This window comes from Wolffia australiana, chromosome 13 (assembly GCF_029677425.1).
Source record: "Wolffia australiana isolate 7733 chromosome 13, ASM2967742v1".
Classification (NCBI taxonomy): Eukaryota; Viridiplantae; Streptophyta; class Magnoliopsida; order Alismatales; family Araceae; genus Wolffia; species Wolffia australiana.
The window spans coordinates 14,258,561-14,275,904 of record NC_135847.1 but is presented as its reverse complement, the minus strand read 5'-3'; the positions used below and the strand labels follow the sequence as shown (position 1 = coordinate 14,275,904).

The 17,344-nt window shown below is 42.2% G+C and overlaps 1 protein-coding gene across 1 annotated transcript; it reads right to left on the bottom strand.

Annotated features, from left to right (window-relative positions):
* Positions 1-11,691: 11,691 nt before the first annotated feature.
* On the bottom strand, positions 11,692-15,343 carry DNK (P-loop containing nucleoside triphosphate hydrolases superfamily protein). The gene is made up of 5 exons (XM_078584876.1): positions 14,567-15,343; positions 13,698-14,162; positions 12,839-13,216; positions 12,691-12,758; positions 11,692-12,185 (listed from the first exon to the last, which is right to left on the bottom strand). The coding sequence occupies exons 1-5, from the start codon at positions 15,173-15,175 to the stop codon at positions 11,978-11,980; spliced, it is 1,728 nt and encodes a 575-aa protein (XP_078441002.1). The 5' UTR covers positions 15,176-15,343; the 3' UTR covers positions 11,692-11,977.
* Positions 15,344-17,344: the final 2,001 nt, after the last annotated feature.

Sequence of the window (17,344 nt, the reverse complement as noted above, 5' to 3'; positions counted from 1 at the left end):
AAGCACGTCAACCCGATGTTTAGCGCTAGAAGGCACGTCCCATGCGTTACACACATTCTGAACATTGTCGTGCTAGCGGCAATAAAAAGCTTCGACATTCCTTTGGCCCAAGCTGTAGAGCCCGGAGAAGGCGACGTGACGAGGACAACATACCAGAATGACAGCGACCAGGACAACGAATTTGGAGATATATTCTCAGCATCTGACGACAATGACGGTGCACGCCGGCTGTTATGTTAGGGTGATGCAGTTGCGAAGGTGCAGACACTAGTGCGCAGTATTCGAAACTCTACGCAACGGAGAGAGTATGCAAAGGCATGACAAGACGACCCTGAAGTCAAGGACTTTAACATGGTTGTCTTGGACTGTCCGACCCGATGAAACAACACTTACGCTATATTATCCACCACCGTGAAGAAACGTGATGTAATTGATGAAGTGTCGAAGACTTTTGGCCGGAAGGGGAAGGCGACAAGATGTTGAAGGACGAGTGAGAGTCGGTGAAAGAATTTTATCGTATCCTTGGACGGTTTGCAAGATAGTGACGCTAGTGATACGTGATGTATTATTTCTCATTGACGATTTTAAATAACACATGTTTGCAAGATAGTGACGCTAGTGATACGTGATGTATTATTTCTCATTGACGATTTTAAAGAACACATGGCGGAAGTGGTCCAACAAATTAAAAATGACACTTCCTTCATGCGTACGACGGTTGCATGAAGGAGATCGTTCCAACATGGCGCAAGCGTGTAAGGCGATGCAACTCAAGCTTGCACAGTATGCAGAGATCTTGTGGGCAAATGAAACAATCACCGGCGCGGCAGTGATGGATCCATTCCACAAATGGTCAATGCTCTGTCAGGGCGTCAGAGAAGCAATCATCGCATACATACGGTCCTTGTTACCATGTGACTCGCCGAGGCATGGAGCGAGTGGGCACGCTAAAGATGGGCAGTCAAAAGGTAAAGAGTTGGACTCTTGGCTACAGAACATTATGGGAAAAGCCCACTCGGCACCTGCATCAACAAGGTCGACATGGGATGAGTTCAACCAATACCTAACGGAGGTCGTGCTTAATGAGGGAGTGTTCACCCCACTATCTTGGTGGGCCAGCACAGGGGCGAAACGCTTCCCCTTGCAGCTGTTACAAGGGAGTTGTTGTCTGTATGTGCGATAAGCGCTCCTGTCGAGCGCATGTTCTCGGTGGGCAGGGCTATTGTCACGTACAAGAGGTCATGTTTGTCCCCGATAAACATCGAAACTCTAATCATTGTGAAGTGTTGGCTGCAGGCGGACAACAAGAGATGGTACACTAATGTGGAGTTGGATTCAGATGGCAAAGATGGACAAGATGGGGTAGTCGCATGTGCTCGAGGTACACATCACCTACGTTGACTACATTTTATGCATATTTTACGTAATCATCGATCTTTATTTGTTATCTCTCTCTATGGAGGTGATGACCAAGTAAGCACAAACTTGTGAGTCACAAGTTTTTCGTCCCGGACACAAGTATAGATTCGGGACGCGGACGGGACGATTTTTTCTTCCCAGGACAAAATTTGTCCCATCCAGGGGCTCGAACGAATTCGTGGACGAAAATTCGTCCGAAGGACGATCGGACGGGACGTTTTTCGTCCCGTGGGACGATAAATCCGTCCGTCCGGAATACTCGGATGGTGGACAGACGAAAGGTTGACAAATTGTTAATAAAATTCTGAAAAAAATATTTCTATACATTTGAAATATTGTATAATTTGAAATTTAATTTCCCATTCATTAGCAAGTAAAATATCTTTCATACATGCACTTATAGTTGTACGGTAGTAATTACTTTGTCGGAATGTCACTTTATTTTGGACTTTCTTGCCAATTTTATTTCACAATTAATTCTCAAAATACAGTTGTGGGAGTTCGTTAAATAAGACTTAATCAGCTTCTGTCGAGTTGACTCCAATCTCCATCAACTTGTTTGGGATTTTCTTGCCACTTGTGTTTCCCACCATATTCTCAGAACGCAATCCTGAGAAATTGTGATATAAGATTTGAATCAGTTTTTGTCGATTTAACCAATTGTGAGATAAGTTTTTCATCAACTTTTTCTCTAATACTTCTCGCTTATTTCGGCACCGGAATTGAAAGAATTGATTCCTGTACATCCACATGAACACTTGATAGCTATCACATATCTATGCATAGTTGAAACAGTGTGTTCATTTTGTTAACTGAAATAACGTCTTTGAAATAACATCTCACTCTTTTGTTGAATCTGAATTCTCTAAATAATTGACCAATTTTTAATTTACCAATAACTAGCTATCAGATTTTCACCATTTTTTTTGAATTTAGAGATTAAGCAGGTAGTCTGGAATTTTACCTTTCTCAAACGCTGATAGTAAATTTTACATTTTATTTAAATATTCAGCATGTTCAAGAAAAAAATTATAGACCCGTTTCACTCACCAAACTTTTAAAATTTCAGATACGAGGATGATATTCTCTCTCTAGGTTAAGCAAGGAATCTGGAAATTAACATTTTTCCCAACTTTGATATTTGAAATTTTAAAAATTTTAAAACTTAGAGGATTTAAGATTCTTAAATATTTGACTAATTTTTTATATAGCTATAATTAGCTATCAGATTATTTGCCTTTTTTTAATTTAGAGGTGAGGCCGATACTAACTTTTTAGATTAATCGAGGAATCTGGAATTTTACATTTTCCAAATGATGATAGTAAAATTTTAATTTTCTTTAAATATTCAGGATATTTGAGTAAATTTTATGGTCTTGATCTTTATGTAACTAAAACTCTAGAGATCAGGATGAAATTCTCTTTCTAGATTAAGCAAGGGATCAGGAATTTTACAGTTTCCAAACTCTAACATTGATAAGTTAATTTTCAAAAAAAATTGAGGTTCTCCAAGTCAAACTAATGGACCTATTTCTAGATTCCTATAAATACCTATCAGATTATTCACCATTTTTTAATGAATTCAGAGGTGAGGCTGAGTTTCACTGGGAAGTTGTTAGGAACTGGTCTCTGGGCAACTGGTCTCTGGGCAAGGAATCTGAGCTTCAGGGTTTGTTATTTGGCTTTCGGTTCATATTTGGCTCAAATGAGTGGGCGGCCTTTAGACTATTTTCTCCAAGTACCGCAAGAGATTGCTGCAGATTAACTGTTGAATGTCAAAACACCTGAAACGCAGCGTTAGATCTTTTTTTGGTCTTCTTTCCATTGATTTGCCATTGTACTCGCAGATGTGGCAGCAATCACTTAAATATTTTGAAAATGTCAACATTTTTAACATTTGAAAAAAAATGCGATTTCGTTCGAGGTTGTTGTCCTCATTTGAAAATTTCAAATATTTTTTACGATCATTCTAAATGTTCATTGTAGTTCAAAGGATAGCACACAAACTAAAACGGAAAAAAAAATTCAAGAGTATGGCTGGATGTGGGGCATGTCACATGTGGCGTTCATGAGTCACAGCAAAGGTGAACTAAAAAGTATGCAGCATTTTTTCAGTCTTGCAGCCGTCCAGCCAACTCGCTCAAAATCACCTTCACATTTGGCGTAGATTGATGGTGTTGAGATGGCCATCTCACCTCTCGCACTTTTACGCAGTCCACACTGTTATAGGAAACAAAGTAAAAATGTCATTGGAAAAAGGAAATCCAATGTGATCAATGGGTAACATAGGAATGGCGTTTGAGGGAGAGAGTTTGGTAGAAAGTCGTTTGACAAAATACGTACTCCAGGATCGTCAGAACCTGATCATGAGGTGGGAAATTTTGTAGGACGAATGCAGGAACTTTAAAAAACAGCATTCAAGCATAAAAAAATGATCCAAAACTGTAAAACCAATCACAACAAATAAAGCAGGGTCATAACCGCGTAAAAACTTAAAGAAAAAATTAAATCACAGTCTTCTCTCGTAATTTGAGAAAAATGAAAGCAAAGGATAAAAAAGTTTGAACCCATATATAGAATCAGAATAGTAGAGAGAGATACCACTGAAAATGGGCAAACCCACCAAAAACAAAGTAGAGGGAGACAAATTCGATGCTGCGTATTTTAAATGGAAAGTTCTAAATTCAAATTAGCAAAGAAATTCTGAGAAAGGTAGAGAAGAGCTACAAAAACTAAATTGAAACTAACACGTTAGAGAGAGATTCATTGCATCGCATATGGAAGACAAATATCTGCGTCAGAGAGAGAGATGTGGAAAGGTTGATGAACGAAGGAAGGATGCAGTACTAGCAAGACTTACAATAATGCAGGAAGATGTAAACCTGTGCACCGCCTTCATGTTTTCCCCTCTTACGCTGTTACGCGCAAAAGAGAGAGTTAAGAAAAATAAGCATGCTCAAGCAAATGTCAGAAAGCGATATAACGTAACTCACCATCAAAAGAGCTGTCATCGTTGACAATGTCATCCTCGGAGTTAGACGGGTACTGATCTACGTGACGGAACCATGCACGAAGCATCATCAGCATCTCAATGCTCTTTGCATCTAGGCGTCCTCTTCGATACGTGGTGATGCCTCGGCCAACTGAGAAAAGCCGCTCCACTAGTGCACTGGTCGGGCTTACGGCAAGAAATTGGGATGCAATTTTTGTCAAGTTCGGAAAGTATCGAGTTCCGACGTCCTTCCACCAGCTTAGTGGACTATCTTCCTCCTCACTACACAGGATATTTAGATACTTGTCGAGCTCTTGTCTAGGCGTTGAGCATGGTCGCTGAGTCTTGCACGGACAGGTATATTGTCGCTTGGAGGATACAAAATGTTCCAAACGGCGTCTTCCAGATGATTCGCCCTGCTCTGAATCACATCCAATTGCATTTGTTTTACACGCGCTGTCTAAAAGACCGCCAAGATAGGAAAGCACGTCTTCGCGATATGACGAATGCACAACTTCTATTTTGGAGAATGGACCCAGGGTCCTCGCCGTTGCCACAGTATGATTGCCCCAAATTACCTTTGCGTACTGCATCAACTTGTTATGCATAGCACTACACGCCAAGCGCAATGCATCCCTCCGCTCGATATCCAAGGTTGCCCCAGCACTGTACATAGCCTGCTCAAGTTGGGACTTCAGGTCCAAGATCAATGATGTTACTACAGTGATTGGCAATCTCTTTGTGGAACACACATAGTCGGAACCCTGACACAGTGGCATGAGGATACACAGATATTCATCAATCAACTCCCAGTCCTCCTGACATAGGGCGTAATCTTTAGTCGATGTCGAAAGGAACCTCATGGCCATTTGGTCGAGTACCTCTCTCTTGGCAAGAGCAAGCTCCAACATCATGAAAGTGGGGTTCCAGCGCGTTGGGCAGTCTGCCTTTATCTTGATCGAGTTCGGGAGCTCAAACATTTTGCACATATCAACATATTTCTCCATTTGTTGTGTGGATCCTTGAATAGGATTGACGATGGCTCTCACACGTGAAACGGCTATTCCCAAGGGTGCAGCTGTCATTGTACTATATTCGTCGACTTGTGATTCAGTTGGTTCATCCGTGGCCAACGCTGCATATATCTGAAAATCTCAGCCTCGTAGCATACTACTTTTTGGTGCGTCAGGATTAAGAATGATCTTCAATCCGACCTGGACTACGAGGATGAGAACATGTGCAATGCATGGTACATGTCTATCCATAGTGAACTGTGGGTTTACGGTCTTTAGCTGATCTACAATTGAGGCCAGCATCGTTCTGTTGTTGGACGCATTGTCCGTGGTGATGGCACAAAGCTTCGACTCTATTCCATATTCATATGCAACTTCCACATCGATCCTCGTCAAGTTGGTGCCGCAATGGGATCCCTTGATCCACCGGATAGCAAGTAGTAGCTCATAGAGCTTTCAGTCGACGTCAATCTAGTGGGCGGTGACACCTAAAAGGGCAAGGTTATTTCTCAACGTCCAAGCATCCACTGTCAGAGAGACACTGTGAACATCAGCAAACATCTCTATTAATCTCCCTTGGAGTTCTCTATACATGTTAGAAGCCGTTGCTTTGACCGCATAGGACCAGGGATGTCCCCAACCACCTGTGTCCCGCAGAACCATAATCTTCGGAACGACTTTTTCTTCACAAGTTTCCAAGGAAGATCGTTGTCACAGATGAACCTGACAAACTCCTCCTTCGTACACTCCACGGTGATGGCTTATCCTTCTCTGATTCGTAATGGGTTATCCTTCTCTGATTCGTCTGGACGCCCTTGAGTTCATCGTGAAATTTACGATATACTTTCACTATATGTCTCCAAAACACATTCGTGCTCTTATCTTTATTCCGCTTGATGATGACCTTATGAGTTGGGTTCTGCGTTTGACAAAGCGTACACTGGTACTCGTCCGGGCCAACTTCAACAAATCGATCTAAAACTCTAGACCGATTGCATCTTACGCTTCGAGATGACACATTGTCATCCACCTCTACGGCATCGCACTCCGCAGACACTGACGGCGTAGCCCTAGCCGTTGATTTAGGAGTGGTAGCAGATGTGGACTCCATATCTCTATCAAAATTATTCACAATATGCAGTCATTCTTACGAAGTGTGTGACGAGCAATTTTAACACTGTATTAGAGTGACACTGAAATATAATAAAACTAATGGAGACTCTAATAGTTGTTTACAACACTCAACGTTCATAAGGATAACAAATGCGGAAAAAAACATTCGGAGATGACCATCGATATTAATCTCAAAACTTGGACTCATTGACTAATAATAAATCGACAGATCGATAACCATTCTGGCGGACTCAAACACGGTAATCACATAGCACATGCAACAGAATGATATATACGCAACTAAAAATTTTTTATATACGATTTGTAGAGAACGATAAGTTGATATATATGTGACAAGTTGAAATATACGTACCTCATCGGGTCGCCGACAAATAAAGCTGCAGTCCAGAAGCTCCGAAAAAGACGTGTACAAATTATCTGAACAATACATGAAAGCGGCGAAATTAAATTATATTGGGGCCTACTAAATGTAAAATTAATGTTCTATTGAAATAATCCATGCATGATTAAGGAAAAGAATACTCATATACTTTAGTACCTTGGGCTACATGATATGGAAACAGAATTGTTTTGGTAAACATCGAGTGGCAGGGGGAGAATATGACAACCCATTCAAAAAATCATTTAAATAAGCAACACAGATAGATAGTTATACAGAGAGATAGAGAGGTAGATAGATGAATAGTGAGATAGATAGATAGATAGATAGATAGATAGATGGATAGATAGATAGATGGATAGATAGATAGATGGATAGATAGGTAGACATTGAGATAGATAGATAGATAGATAGGTATATAGATACAAAAGATAAATAGATTGGTAGTGAAATAGATAGGTCGACAATGAAATAGAGATTGAGATAGTGACAACCCTCTTATTTAATAAATCAAAGCACTACCCAAAAACCTATATTGTGGGTGATTGGAATGGAGATTGAGATATATAGATAGAGATTGAGATAGCTAGATAGATAGGCTGTGAGATAATTAGATGAACATTGAGCTAGGTAGGAAAAAAGAGACCCAATAATTTTAAAAATATGATATATACATACAATCAAGTGTCTTTCTTTCCTTCCAAAACGTTAGGATATTGAACTTTAAGAGCAATTAGAAAATCGCTTAAAACACAACATTGTGTTTGAGGTTCAATATCCTAACATTTTTCATCAGTTCATTCTCTGTATATCTATAAATGTTGAGATAGATGTACAAGTTTTTGCTCATTACCATTACAAAAAATAAATTTATAAAAGCAACAAGATTAAGCAGTAATTTTTCTGAACAAGTTATCTAGCCTATACAATTTCAAACCCATTATGTCCCGGTTAAGCTCAATGAATAAAAATTTAAAAATAATTTTGTCATGAAAATTTTCCCAGCATCAACTGATGATGAATCCTGCCATCGTATGGTTGTTGGAGGGAAGCTGGAGCTCTCACAGCTTCGATTGGTGTTGAGAATGAAGAAATGATTGTCGATTAAGAGAAGAAGACATGAGTGAAGAACTTTCCAACTTAACACTCAGAAGAAAAACAAAACATATTTATAGAGAGAAAACTGGAACTGCTACGCCCATTTATTTTCCCACGTAGCTTACAATGGATGTATGAAAATAGCTGGAAGAATAAGTCGTGGGAAAAGTGTGATCAATGGCAGGATTAACTGCCTTTAACGGTGACGAGAAGATTAAGATGGATTGATCGATAGTGAGACAGATAGGTAGACATTGAGATGGATTGATCGACAGTGAGTTAGATAGGTTGACAGTGAGATAGTTTGATCAACAGAGAGATAGGTAGATAGATAGATAGATAGATAGATAGATAGATAGATAGATAGATAGATAGATAGATAGCGAGATAGATAGGTAGACATTGAGATAGATAGATAGGCAGTGAGATAGAGAGGTGGACATTGAGATAGATAGATAGCGAGTGAGATAGATAGGTAGATATTGAGATAGGTTGATCGAGAGTAAGATAGATAGGTAAACATTGAGATGGATTGATCGACTGAGAGATGAATAGATAGACAGTGAGATAGATAGGTACTCGATAAGGTAGATAGATCGATAGTGAGATGGATAGGTAGACAGTAAGATAGACAGATCAACAGTGAGATAAATAGTGAGATAGACAGATCGATAGTGAGATTGCGAGATAGAAAACATACCTCGCCGTCGGGGAAGCGCACTTCAACGATGCAAATGGGCGTGGAAGTCCACCGACATGGTTGATGGGGAGGGGAGCCAGGAAGGTGTTCTTCTTTCATTTTCGAAAGGGAGCTGGAAATAAAGTATTTTCTAATACATATATTTTCGTCCGGGACTAGGGATGGGACGGTTTTTTCCATGGACGGGACGAAAAATCATTCGGGAAATATTGGACGGGACGGTTTTTTACTCACCGGACGAAAAGCCGTCCCGTCCTTTGTCCTGGGGAAAATTCTGGACGTCATATGGGACAAAATTCGTCCCGTCCCGTCCATTGTCCCCGTCCAGGACGAACCGGATCTATACTTGTGACAGAGCCATTGGGAAATTGACAGGGGAAGGGCGTATTTTTTACGGTTACATATTACAGAAGGCCTCTTTTGTTAAAAACTTTGCACCAATTTCCTATATATTTCCTAAATTTTGTTAAAAATTTACACTTAACCAAATATATAAATATATAATTTTATTAAAATTTTTAAATAATATGTAAATAAACCATGTTAAAGCATCAATAAGTGGGGGAGAATTTTTGCAACATTTTCCGACAAATTTGTTGAATTTTCCAAAATTCTAAATTTACACTTCAATAAATAAGTAAATTACTTAGTTCAAATTTGCACTTTATTTAATAATATAAATATTAGTTAAATAAACCATGTTCAAGAACCAAAAAGTGGGAGAGAGTATAGTTAAAAATTTTTAGGAAAATGTTTTTTCTTAATTTTGCAATATTTTCCTAAATAATTGTTGAATTTTCAAACATTAAATGTGGGCTTCAAGGATGAACTTTTATTTTCGTAAAATTCCCTTCAATTAATTTTGACAATAATGAGTCATTGGGGCGTATCTTTAATATTTGAAAGATGTAGCATTTGTTGGCGCGCACAAGTCATTAGAAGGATGTACATTAAAAATCGCTGAAGCAAATTTATACCTTAAAACATTTTAGAAATCTCCCATCTGGGATTGCGATGGATTGGAAAAAAATATCCCAATATCGATTACCGATATCCGGCATCCGATATCCTTCGCGTCCATCTAGCTACGGTATCCGGTACCGATATCCGTCTACCCTTCAGAGACGGATATTGACCGATATCCGATATCTGATATCCCGCACCGTCCCGGTTTTCCTCCCAATATCGGATATCGGTTCTCCAATATCGTATATCGGACAGATATCGGTTGGGCGAACCCTAATCTCTCATTGCACTTCTCTCTTATCTTTCTCTCTCCTTTCTCGTTTGTCTCTCTCAGTGCTCGTCTCTCTTATCTCTCTATCTCTCATTGCACTTCTCTCTTATCTCATATTTCTCTTTTATCTCTCTATTTACCTCTCTCGTTTCTTAATCTCTCTCTCTAGGTTCTCATCTCTTTCTTATCTCTTTCTCTCTTGTTTCTCATCCCTCTCATCATTCATCTCTCCTTTATCTCTTTCTGTCTGGTTTCTCCTCTCTCATTGTTCACCTCTCTTATCTCTTTCTGTAATGTTTCTCGTCTCTCTCATTGCTCATCTCTCTTATCTGTTTCTCTAATGTTTCTCATCTCTCTCATTGTTCATCTCTCTCTTATCTCTTTCTCTAAACTCTCTCCACTGTGTTTGTTGTTTCTCGTCTCTTTCTCTAATGTTTCTCGTCTCCCTCATTGTTCATCTCTCATCTCTTTCTCTAATGCTTCTCGTCTCTGATACAAACCTTGTTCTAGGTTCGTATCGGAAGGAGAAGAGGACGAGGCGAGGTAGGAATTCCCGGGATGGAGAGGTGGAACGGGAAGGGTATGGGAGGAGGCCGAGCAGGGGAGGTAGGGATCGACCCGGGGACGAGCTGCCTGAAGATGCGGTGAAGCAGAGACGATCACAAGAATGGGGATCGTGGAGGAAGACGGAGCGTAGATGTAGGAGAGACGAGAGGGTAGGAGAAACCAATAGTCACTTAACCAATATCCAAGTTTCCCCCTCCCAGAGGGAGGGCTGCGCTATTTAAAGGAACATAAAAGGAAAACATGACGATAATGCCCTCGAGGCGGCCTGGGAAACCTATCAGTCTCTCTCTTATCTCTCTCTAATGTTTCTCGTCTCTCTCTTCTCTCTTTCTCTAATGTTTATCGTCTCTCTCATTGTTCATCTCTCTTATTTCTTTCTCTAAAGTTTCTCGCCTCTTTCTTGTTTCTTGTTTCTCTCTTTCTCTCTCTTATCTCTCTTTCTCGTCACTCATGTCTCTCTTGTTGCTAAATTTTTTCTTACATCTCTCTCTTTCGGTTATCGTCTCTCCCTCTGATCTCTCATCTCTCTCTTGTTTCTAAACTCTTTCTTATCTCTTTCTCTTGTTTCTCATCTCTCCCTCTTATCTCTCTCACGCTCTCTTTCTCGTTTCCCCTCTCTTTTGCTGTTCATATCTCTTATTTCTCTTTTCCATTCCTCTCTCTCTCTTGTAGTTCATCTCTCTCCCTCCCGTTCACCCTCTCTTTCTCTCGTTGGTCGTCTCTCATACTGTCTCTTCCTCTGATCCCCCTCTCGTTTCCCCTGTTTCCCTCGTTTCCGCTCTCTTTCTATCGCATTTCCCCTCTTTCATTCACTCTCATCTCTCTTTATCTCATCTTTTGTGGTTTGATTGTATTAATATTAGTTATACTTCTAATAAAGTTCCCCTCTCTCTTTCTCTCTCCCTCTCGTTTCCCTCTCTCATTCCTCATCTCTATATCTCTATCACATTTCCTCCCTTTCTCTCACTGCTTATCTTTCTTTCTCTTAATAAATATTATTTTTGCTCTTAATAAAGATCCCATTTATGCAGTTTTCTACATTGTGCAGTGTGAATTTCTGCCCCAAAATTGATCAGCAAACCACGTAGGGGATCTGCTGTGACCATCCCTATTTGTGTACAGATTGAATAACATTTCATAAACGCGATAATGGACAGTGGGAAAACTTCAGACTAGAGAAGAAAATATAACATCTAGCCCCTGAAAAGGGTTTCTAGAGAACAAGTCAAATTTATACAGGCAACCCATCTTGATGTGAGACAACTATCAGCAAGGGGAGTATCCAAGCAAAAGGCCGAAACCGAAGTGGCAAGATCCTGTGTTGCTGTTGTAGTGGGATGCTAATTCCCAAGGCAAAATATAGCTCCAGAAGGTGATCAATCCGGGGAGCTCCACAAAATAAAGGGCAGAAGGTCAATAGATATTTGAGAAGATGCTACTACCCAGAGAAGAAGGACATGGCCCTTCGGAAGTCCAGGGATTTGAGAGCAGCTTCAGGGAAATGACTGTTGTTTGGAACCCAGAGCCCGCCCTCTTTCGGCAAGACCAGCTGCTGCATTGGGTTTGTCTCGGCTGCCGTCTCCGAGGGAGATGTTTCCTTCTTCTTCTTCACAAAGGCAAAGAACTCTGCCACCTGACGTGCATACCTGCCACAGACATTAAGAAGTGTTAGCTTATATGGACTCCAGCTCCAGGTAGTGTTTTGCGGCTGAGATTGTTTGTACAAAATCTTAACCGTTAATGATAGCAGGTAGGCCACCGGTTTCGGGTGGTCTTCCTTTTTTTAAAAAAAAAAAAGTGTTTTGCGGCTGAGAGACCATTGGTATTACAATGACATCCACGGTTTCAATGAAGTCGACATTGACTAGATCGTCGGCGCCGCGTCATTTCTGTGCCGACGATGTAGTCAATAAGATGAGCCAAATAGACAGGCAGGCTTTGACCACCATCGTATTATGGACAACGACTTTGACTGCTTTTTGTGGGTGACGATAATGGACATCCCTGAACAATTGATGGTGATGAAAAGGGCTATCGATATTGACGACGCAGATGACAACTACTCATCATAGTTAACTTAAATTTCGCGAGACAATGTAGTAGAGGCATGCCGAACCCTAGCTCTAGGGCCTGAAGTACAGAAGCACTTACTGTCGTTTCGCCTCAATGTCCTTGTTGAAGTCAATGTTGGGCTCACAATCCAGAACTAGGGCAGGAACCTTGACGCACAAAGGGAGGCCCATTAAGAAAATTTGGATAATCCTAGCAATTGATGAAGTGGGTTGAAGAAAGACGTCACCTTTTGAATGCTGGAGTGCATATGAGCCCCTTCTAAGTAGAAGACTCTGTCTCTAATGTCAGGATGCAAGGAACTGTCCAATTGGGTCGGCAGCTGGCTCACAGATAACACGCCATGGTTGCCACTCTGAAAGGGGAAGAGCCAGCTCTCGTGTTTCTCGTGCAGGCCCCTTAGATAGTTCAGAGTCACACCTCCTTCCTCTGCCCGCTTCCTAAGCATCATCCTCTTGTGGCACGTGTCCGGGCTTGCCCTGAGGTAGATGAACCCGTCTGGGATGAGCCCAGGGAGACAAGACACGACCGGGTCGAACCAGGAGTCGTAGATGCTGATCTCCATCTCGTTCATCCAATTGGCTTCATGCACAGCTCTCACAAACACCTGGTAAAGAATTCATGCAGCACATAAGATGACCAAAATAGTACTCCAAAATTAGCAATTATTATCATCATAACAGCTTGAGTGTTTTCATTATAGTCTTTCTTCAGCTGAGCGAGGCTAAAAAAAGGACAATCAGAGGCTAACAATGATGATGACAAGAGGAAATGGGGTAGAATGCCGACTCGTCATTATCCTTGTCATCGTCATCGGTGACGACAAGCATTATTTGCCAGAATGAGGATAGTTCCATCAAAGACATCAACCCCCGTTGATGCTGTCTGCTGATAACAGCATCCGTATAAACGAGATGACCAAAGTTAATCACTCCTGTCTAATTGGCCATGACGATTTCCAGTGGTAAACGATGAAGGAAATCCCAAGTCAGTAGACATTACCAATTATTTGACGACATAATTGACAAATCATCAACCAGTCGTCAACTCAGGAACAAAAATATTGATCTTAAGTTTGCATTCCATACCATTCTATCACTGAAGACGCTCCGCTCCATCAGCCTCAACGGCTTGATCCCGACCGCAGATTCGCGTTCCTGCATAACTCTCGTTACGAAGACGTAATTTTGGAAGGTGTAGGCATATCTCTCTGGCTCGGCGTAGAAGGCATCCAGAATGTTAAAGTGATCAGGGCCAATATCTTGCCATTTGGAGATGGGCTCCGGAACAATTTCCACGAGATCTCTCAGCTCGAGAGTCTCATTGGCAATTCTTTGCAGAAACGTGGTCTTACCCACACTGATATTGCCCTCTACGCAGAAGGTGAGCCTGTTCTTCTGAGACACCATCGGCCCGGAACGAGGGTCATCTTCCAATTCTTCATCCACCCTTTCCTTAATGAACGTGGTTATGCTCTCTGCGTGATTCTTATGGATAATTCCCACAGAAGCTTGCAGATAATCAATCATCTTCTGACTGGACTCTCCAAAGAACTGCAACAAGAAGAAAAAACCTTCCTTTAGAAAGTCGTACTTTCCTTTAGAAACTGTATACTGTAGATTTAAAGACTATAGTTTTATTCCTTTACAAAGTGATTTTTGAATGATAACTTTGGGATTAAGACATTCCATGAACTGTGGGGGTTTAAGTCGTACTTTCCTAATAAAATGATGACAAGACTGAACAGGATAAATTTTCTCCTCATAAAACTGCCTTAAAAAAATTGCCTAAACATACCACTCATTCATTGCTCAAAAACAGTACATGTCAAGATCAAGAATGCAACAGACTTGAGGTATGTTTTTCAAAACTACATCATTGAAATTCTAGTGTTCAGCACTCTCTAAACAAAACTGCGACAGGAAAAAAACTCCAGAGAGCGTCTGAGAAGACAAACCTTGTCTCTATAGAGCTGCTTAAGATCAGCGACGCCACCAATACCCTTGTCCACCAGCTTCCTCAAATTACGAGGACCAACACCAGGAATGGTGAGCAAATCTACATTCTCCACAGGAACCCCACCAGAGAACGCCGACCTCTGCCGCCTGAGATGAACTCTCTGACAGCTGCTAGTAGAGACATCACTCTTCTCAGCCAGGTCTACAGTTTCCACTCCCTCGCCCTCATCTACAGAATCCAAGCCTTCCCCCTTTTCAAAATCCTTCGACGGATCTCTCGCCCTATAACCTCTCCTACCACCGGCCACGCTTCCATGGGACCAAGCCGCGGCCGCGGAAGAAGCCGGCAGCCGAGCCTTCTTCAAAGCCAGCCAAGCCCGGCCTCTCCCGCCATCTCCGTCTCCGTAGACGCAATTGCAGGAGAACAAGGGATTGCCCCGCCATTGCCGGGTCGCAGATTTGCCCGAATACAACAGCGACGAGCTTGAACTAGGGTATGGCCGGATTTGCATAGCGCTGATTCTTGAATTGGGAGCGCGGTCAAGCCAACCGCCGGAGCAGAGCACCGGGCTGGGGCAGAGGCTCAATCTCCACCACGTCTTTTGCATTCCTAGAGCTTCCCGCTCCGATTCTTGCCTTGCGCATGGAGAAGACGAGGCCCGCTAAGCATCGAAGAAGGTCTCCGCGACGGATTGCAAGCCCTTATCCTCTGCAATTTCTCCCCGGAAGAACTCTCCGCTCTGAGATTACAGCGGCGGGAATTAGGGTTTATGTTCTTGTTCATCTTCTTTTTGGGGATTTTAGAAACGAGACTCTCCTTTTGGGCCTTATTGTTATGGGCCTTTTTTTCCTAAATGGGCCTTTGAAGCATTAAAGTGAGGGTGAGGAGCAATAGTTCCGGATCGTCCCGGACATCAACGACGGACGGGACGGTACGAATTTCGTCCCGTTCAACGTCCGGATTCAATGCATGGACGACGGAGGGGACGAATTTTCGTCCCCTCCAGTCCTCCCTGGACAAATTTTTGTCCCGTCCCTCGTCCCGGACGAAAAAAACACATTTTATATTTTTTATATATAAATATAGAATTTTCTATGTTTTTTAGGGAATTACGGCGCACAGAGAATGCGAAGGGCCATATGTACAATTATTTTTGAGCAGCGTCCATTTGCACACACATAAAAAAACAGGGACATTGATGTAAATTGTCATTATGAGGCCATGTGGCTAGATCTCACCCGTCGGATGTGAATCTGGAGGTTTTCCATCCAGATTCGTCCATCCAACGTCCCAGACCTCTGAACAGACGTTATCGTCCCATGGGACAAAAACCGGGCTGTCCGGTGGTCCCATGGACGAATTTTCGTCCCGAAATTCGTCCTTATCTTTGGATGGGACGATTTTTTCGTCCCGTCCTCATCCCTGCACTATAGTGAGGACCGCATCCAATATTGCAATGTACACAGCAGCTCAATACTCTCTGCATCGTCGAAGACGAGAAGGGATGAAGGGTCGAAGAGAGGGGTGTCAGCCGGAGAATGGCGTAAATTTTGAAATTTTTTATTATATTTTCTACACAATGTTAGAGATTCCCGTTGGGACTGATGACGGAATGGTGACAATGATGTAATGTGGATGGATGACGGTCGAGACGAGAAAGGACGATGGAACTCACAGCTGTCAGCCCCGTCCATTCCATAACCGTCCTTCGTCATCTGTCCCATATCCTATGGATTGGCTCGTCCAGATGACGACGACACAAGGCGTCGAGGTTGTCTACCTGCAGAGTCCCTAAAATTTGTCATCATTAATGTTGACGTCATGTGCACCGAAGAAAAAGGAAGGGTAGCAACCGTCCCTCGTTAGCCCTACCAGAAGTCTCTCTCTCACAACTTGGCACGACGGCCATCGCCCACTACATGAGGCCGGTATTGGCTGTTGCTAGTGGCGATGGTTTCGACTGACGGTTTTAAACAAACTTCCATTGACATCATACAGGGCGCTGACCATCATCATTATGGTTGTTGTCATAGGCCGATGACGTTGATGGATAATGGGGCAAATGCCTGTTAGATGACGAATGGATGATGGAAGATTATGTGTTGATGACGGGATGGATGATGTGTTGATGACAGATGGATAGTGTGTAGACGACGGATGGATGATGCACGGATATAGACAGATGCTGTGATGAGGGTTAGATGACCTATGGACGACGGGTTGACGACCGATGGATATAGTGCAGGGACGTGGAGGGGATGGTTTTCTCATCCCAGGATGAAAAAATCATCCCGTCCACGAGATTGGACGAAAACCGGGACGGAAATTCGTCCTGGGATGAATGTACGGGACAGTTTTCCTATTCTCTCTCCTCCATATTTCCCTAAAAAAATTAGAAAAGTATTTTAAAATTTAAAAACGTGAATTTTTTCCGTCCGGGATGATGGATGGGATGGTTTTTCTCTGGACGGGATGAAACTGTCAAAGTCCGGACGCAGACGACTTTTTTCTTAAATGGAGGGATCCCTGGACGGGACGGTTGGGGCAAAGTTGGAATATCCGGATGTCGGCCCCGTCCATCTTCCACGTCCTGGACGATCCGGAACTATACCGATGGATGACGTGAATATGACGGATGGATGATGTGGTGATGACGGATTGACGACGCGGACGGAAGACGACTCCCTTATTGGGCCGAATATGGCCCAATAAGTAATGGGGCATTGGGCTTATTAAATGAACAATGAATAACGCGGTAAAATGGGTTTAACTGTTC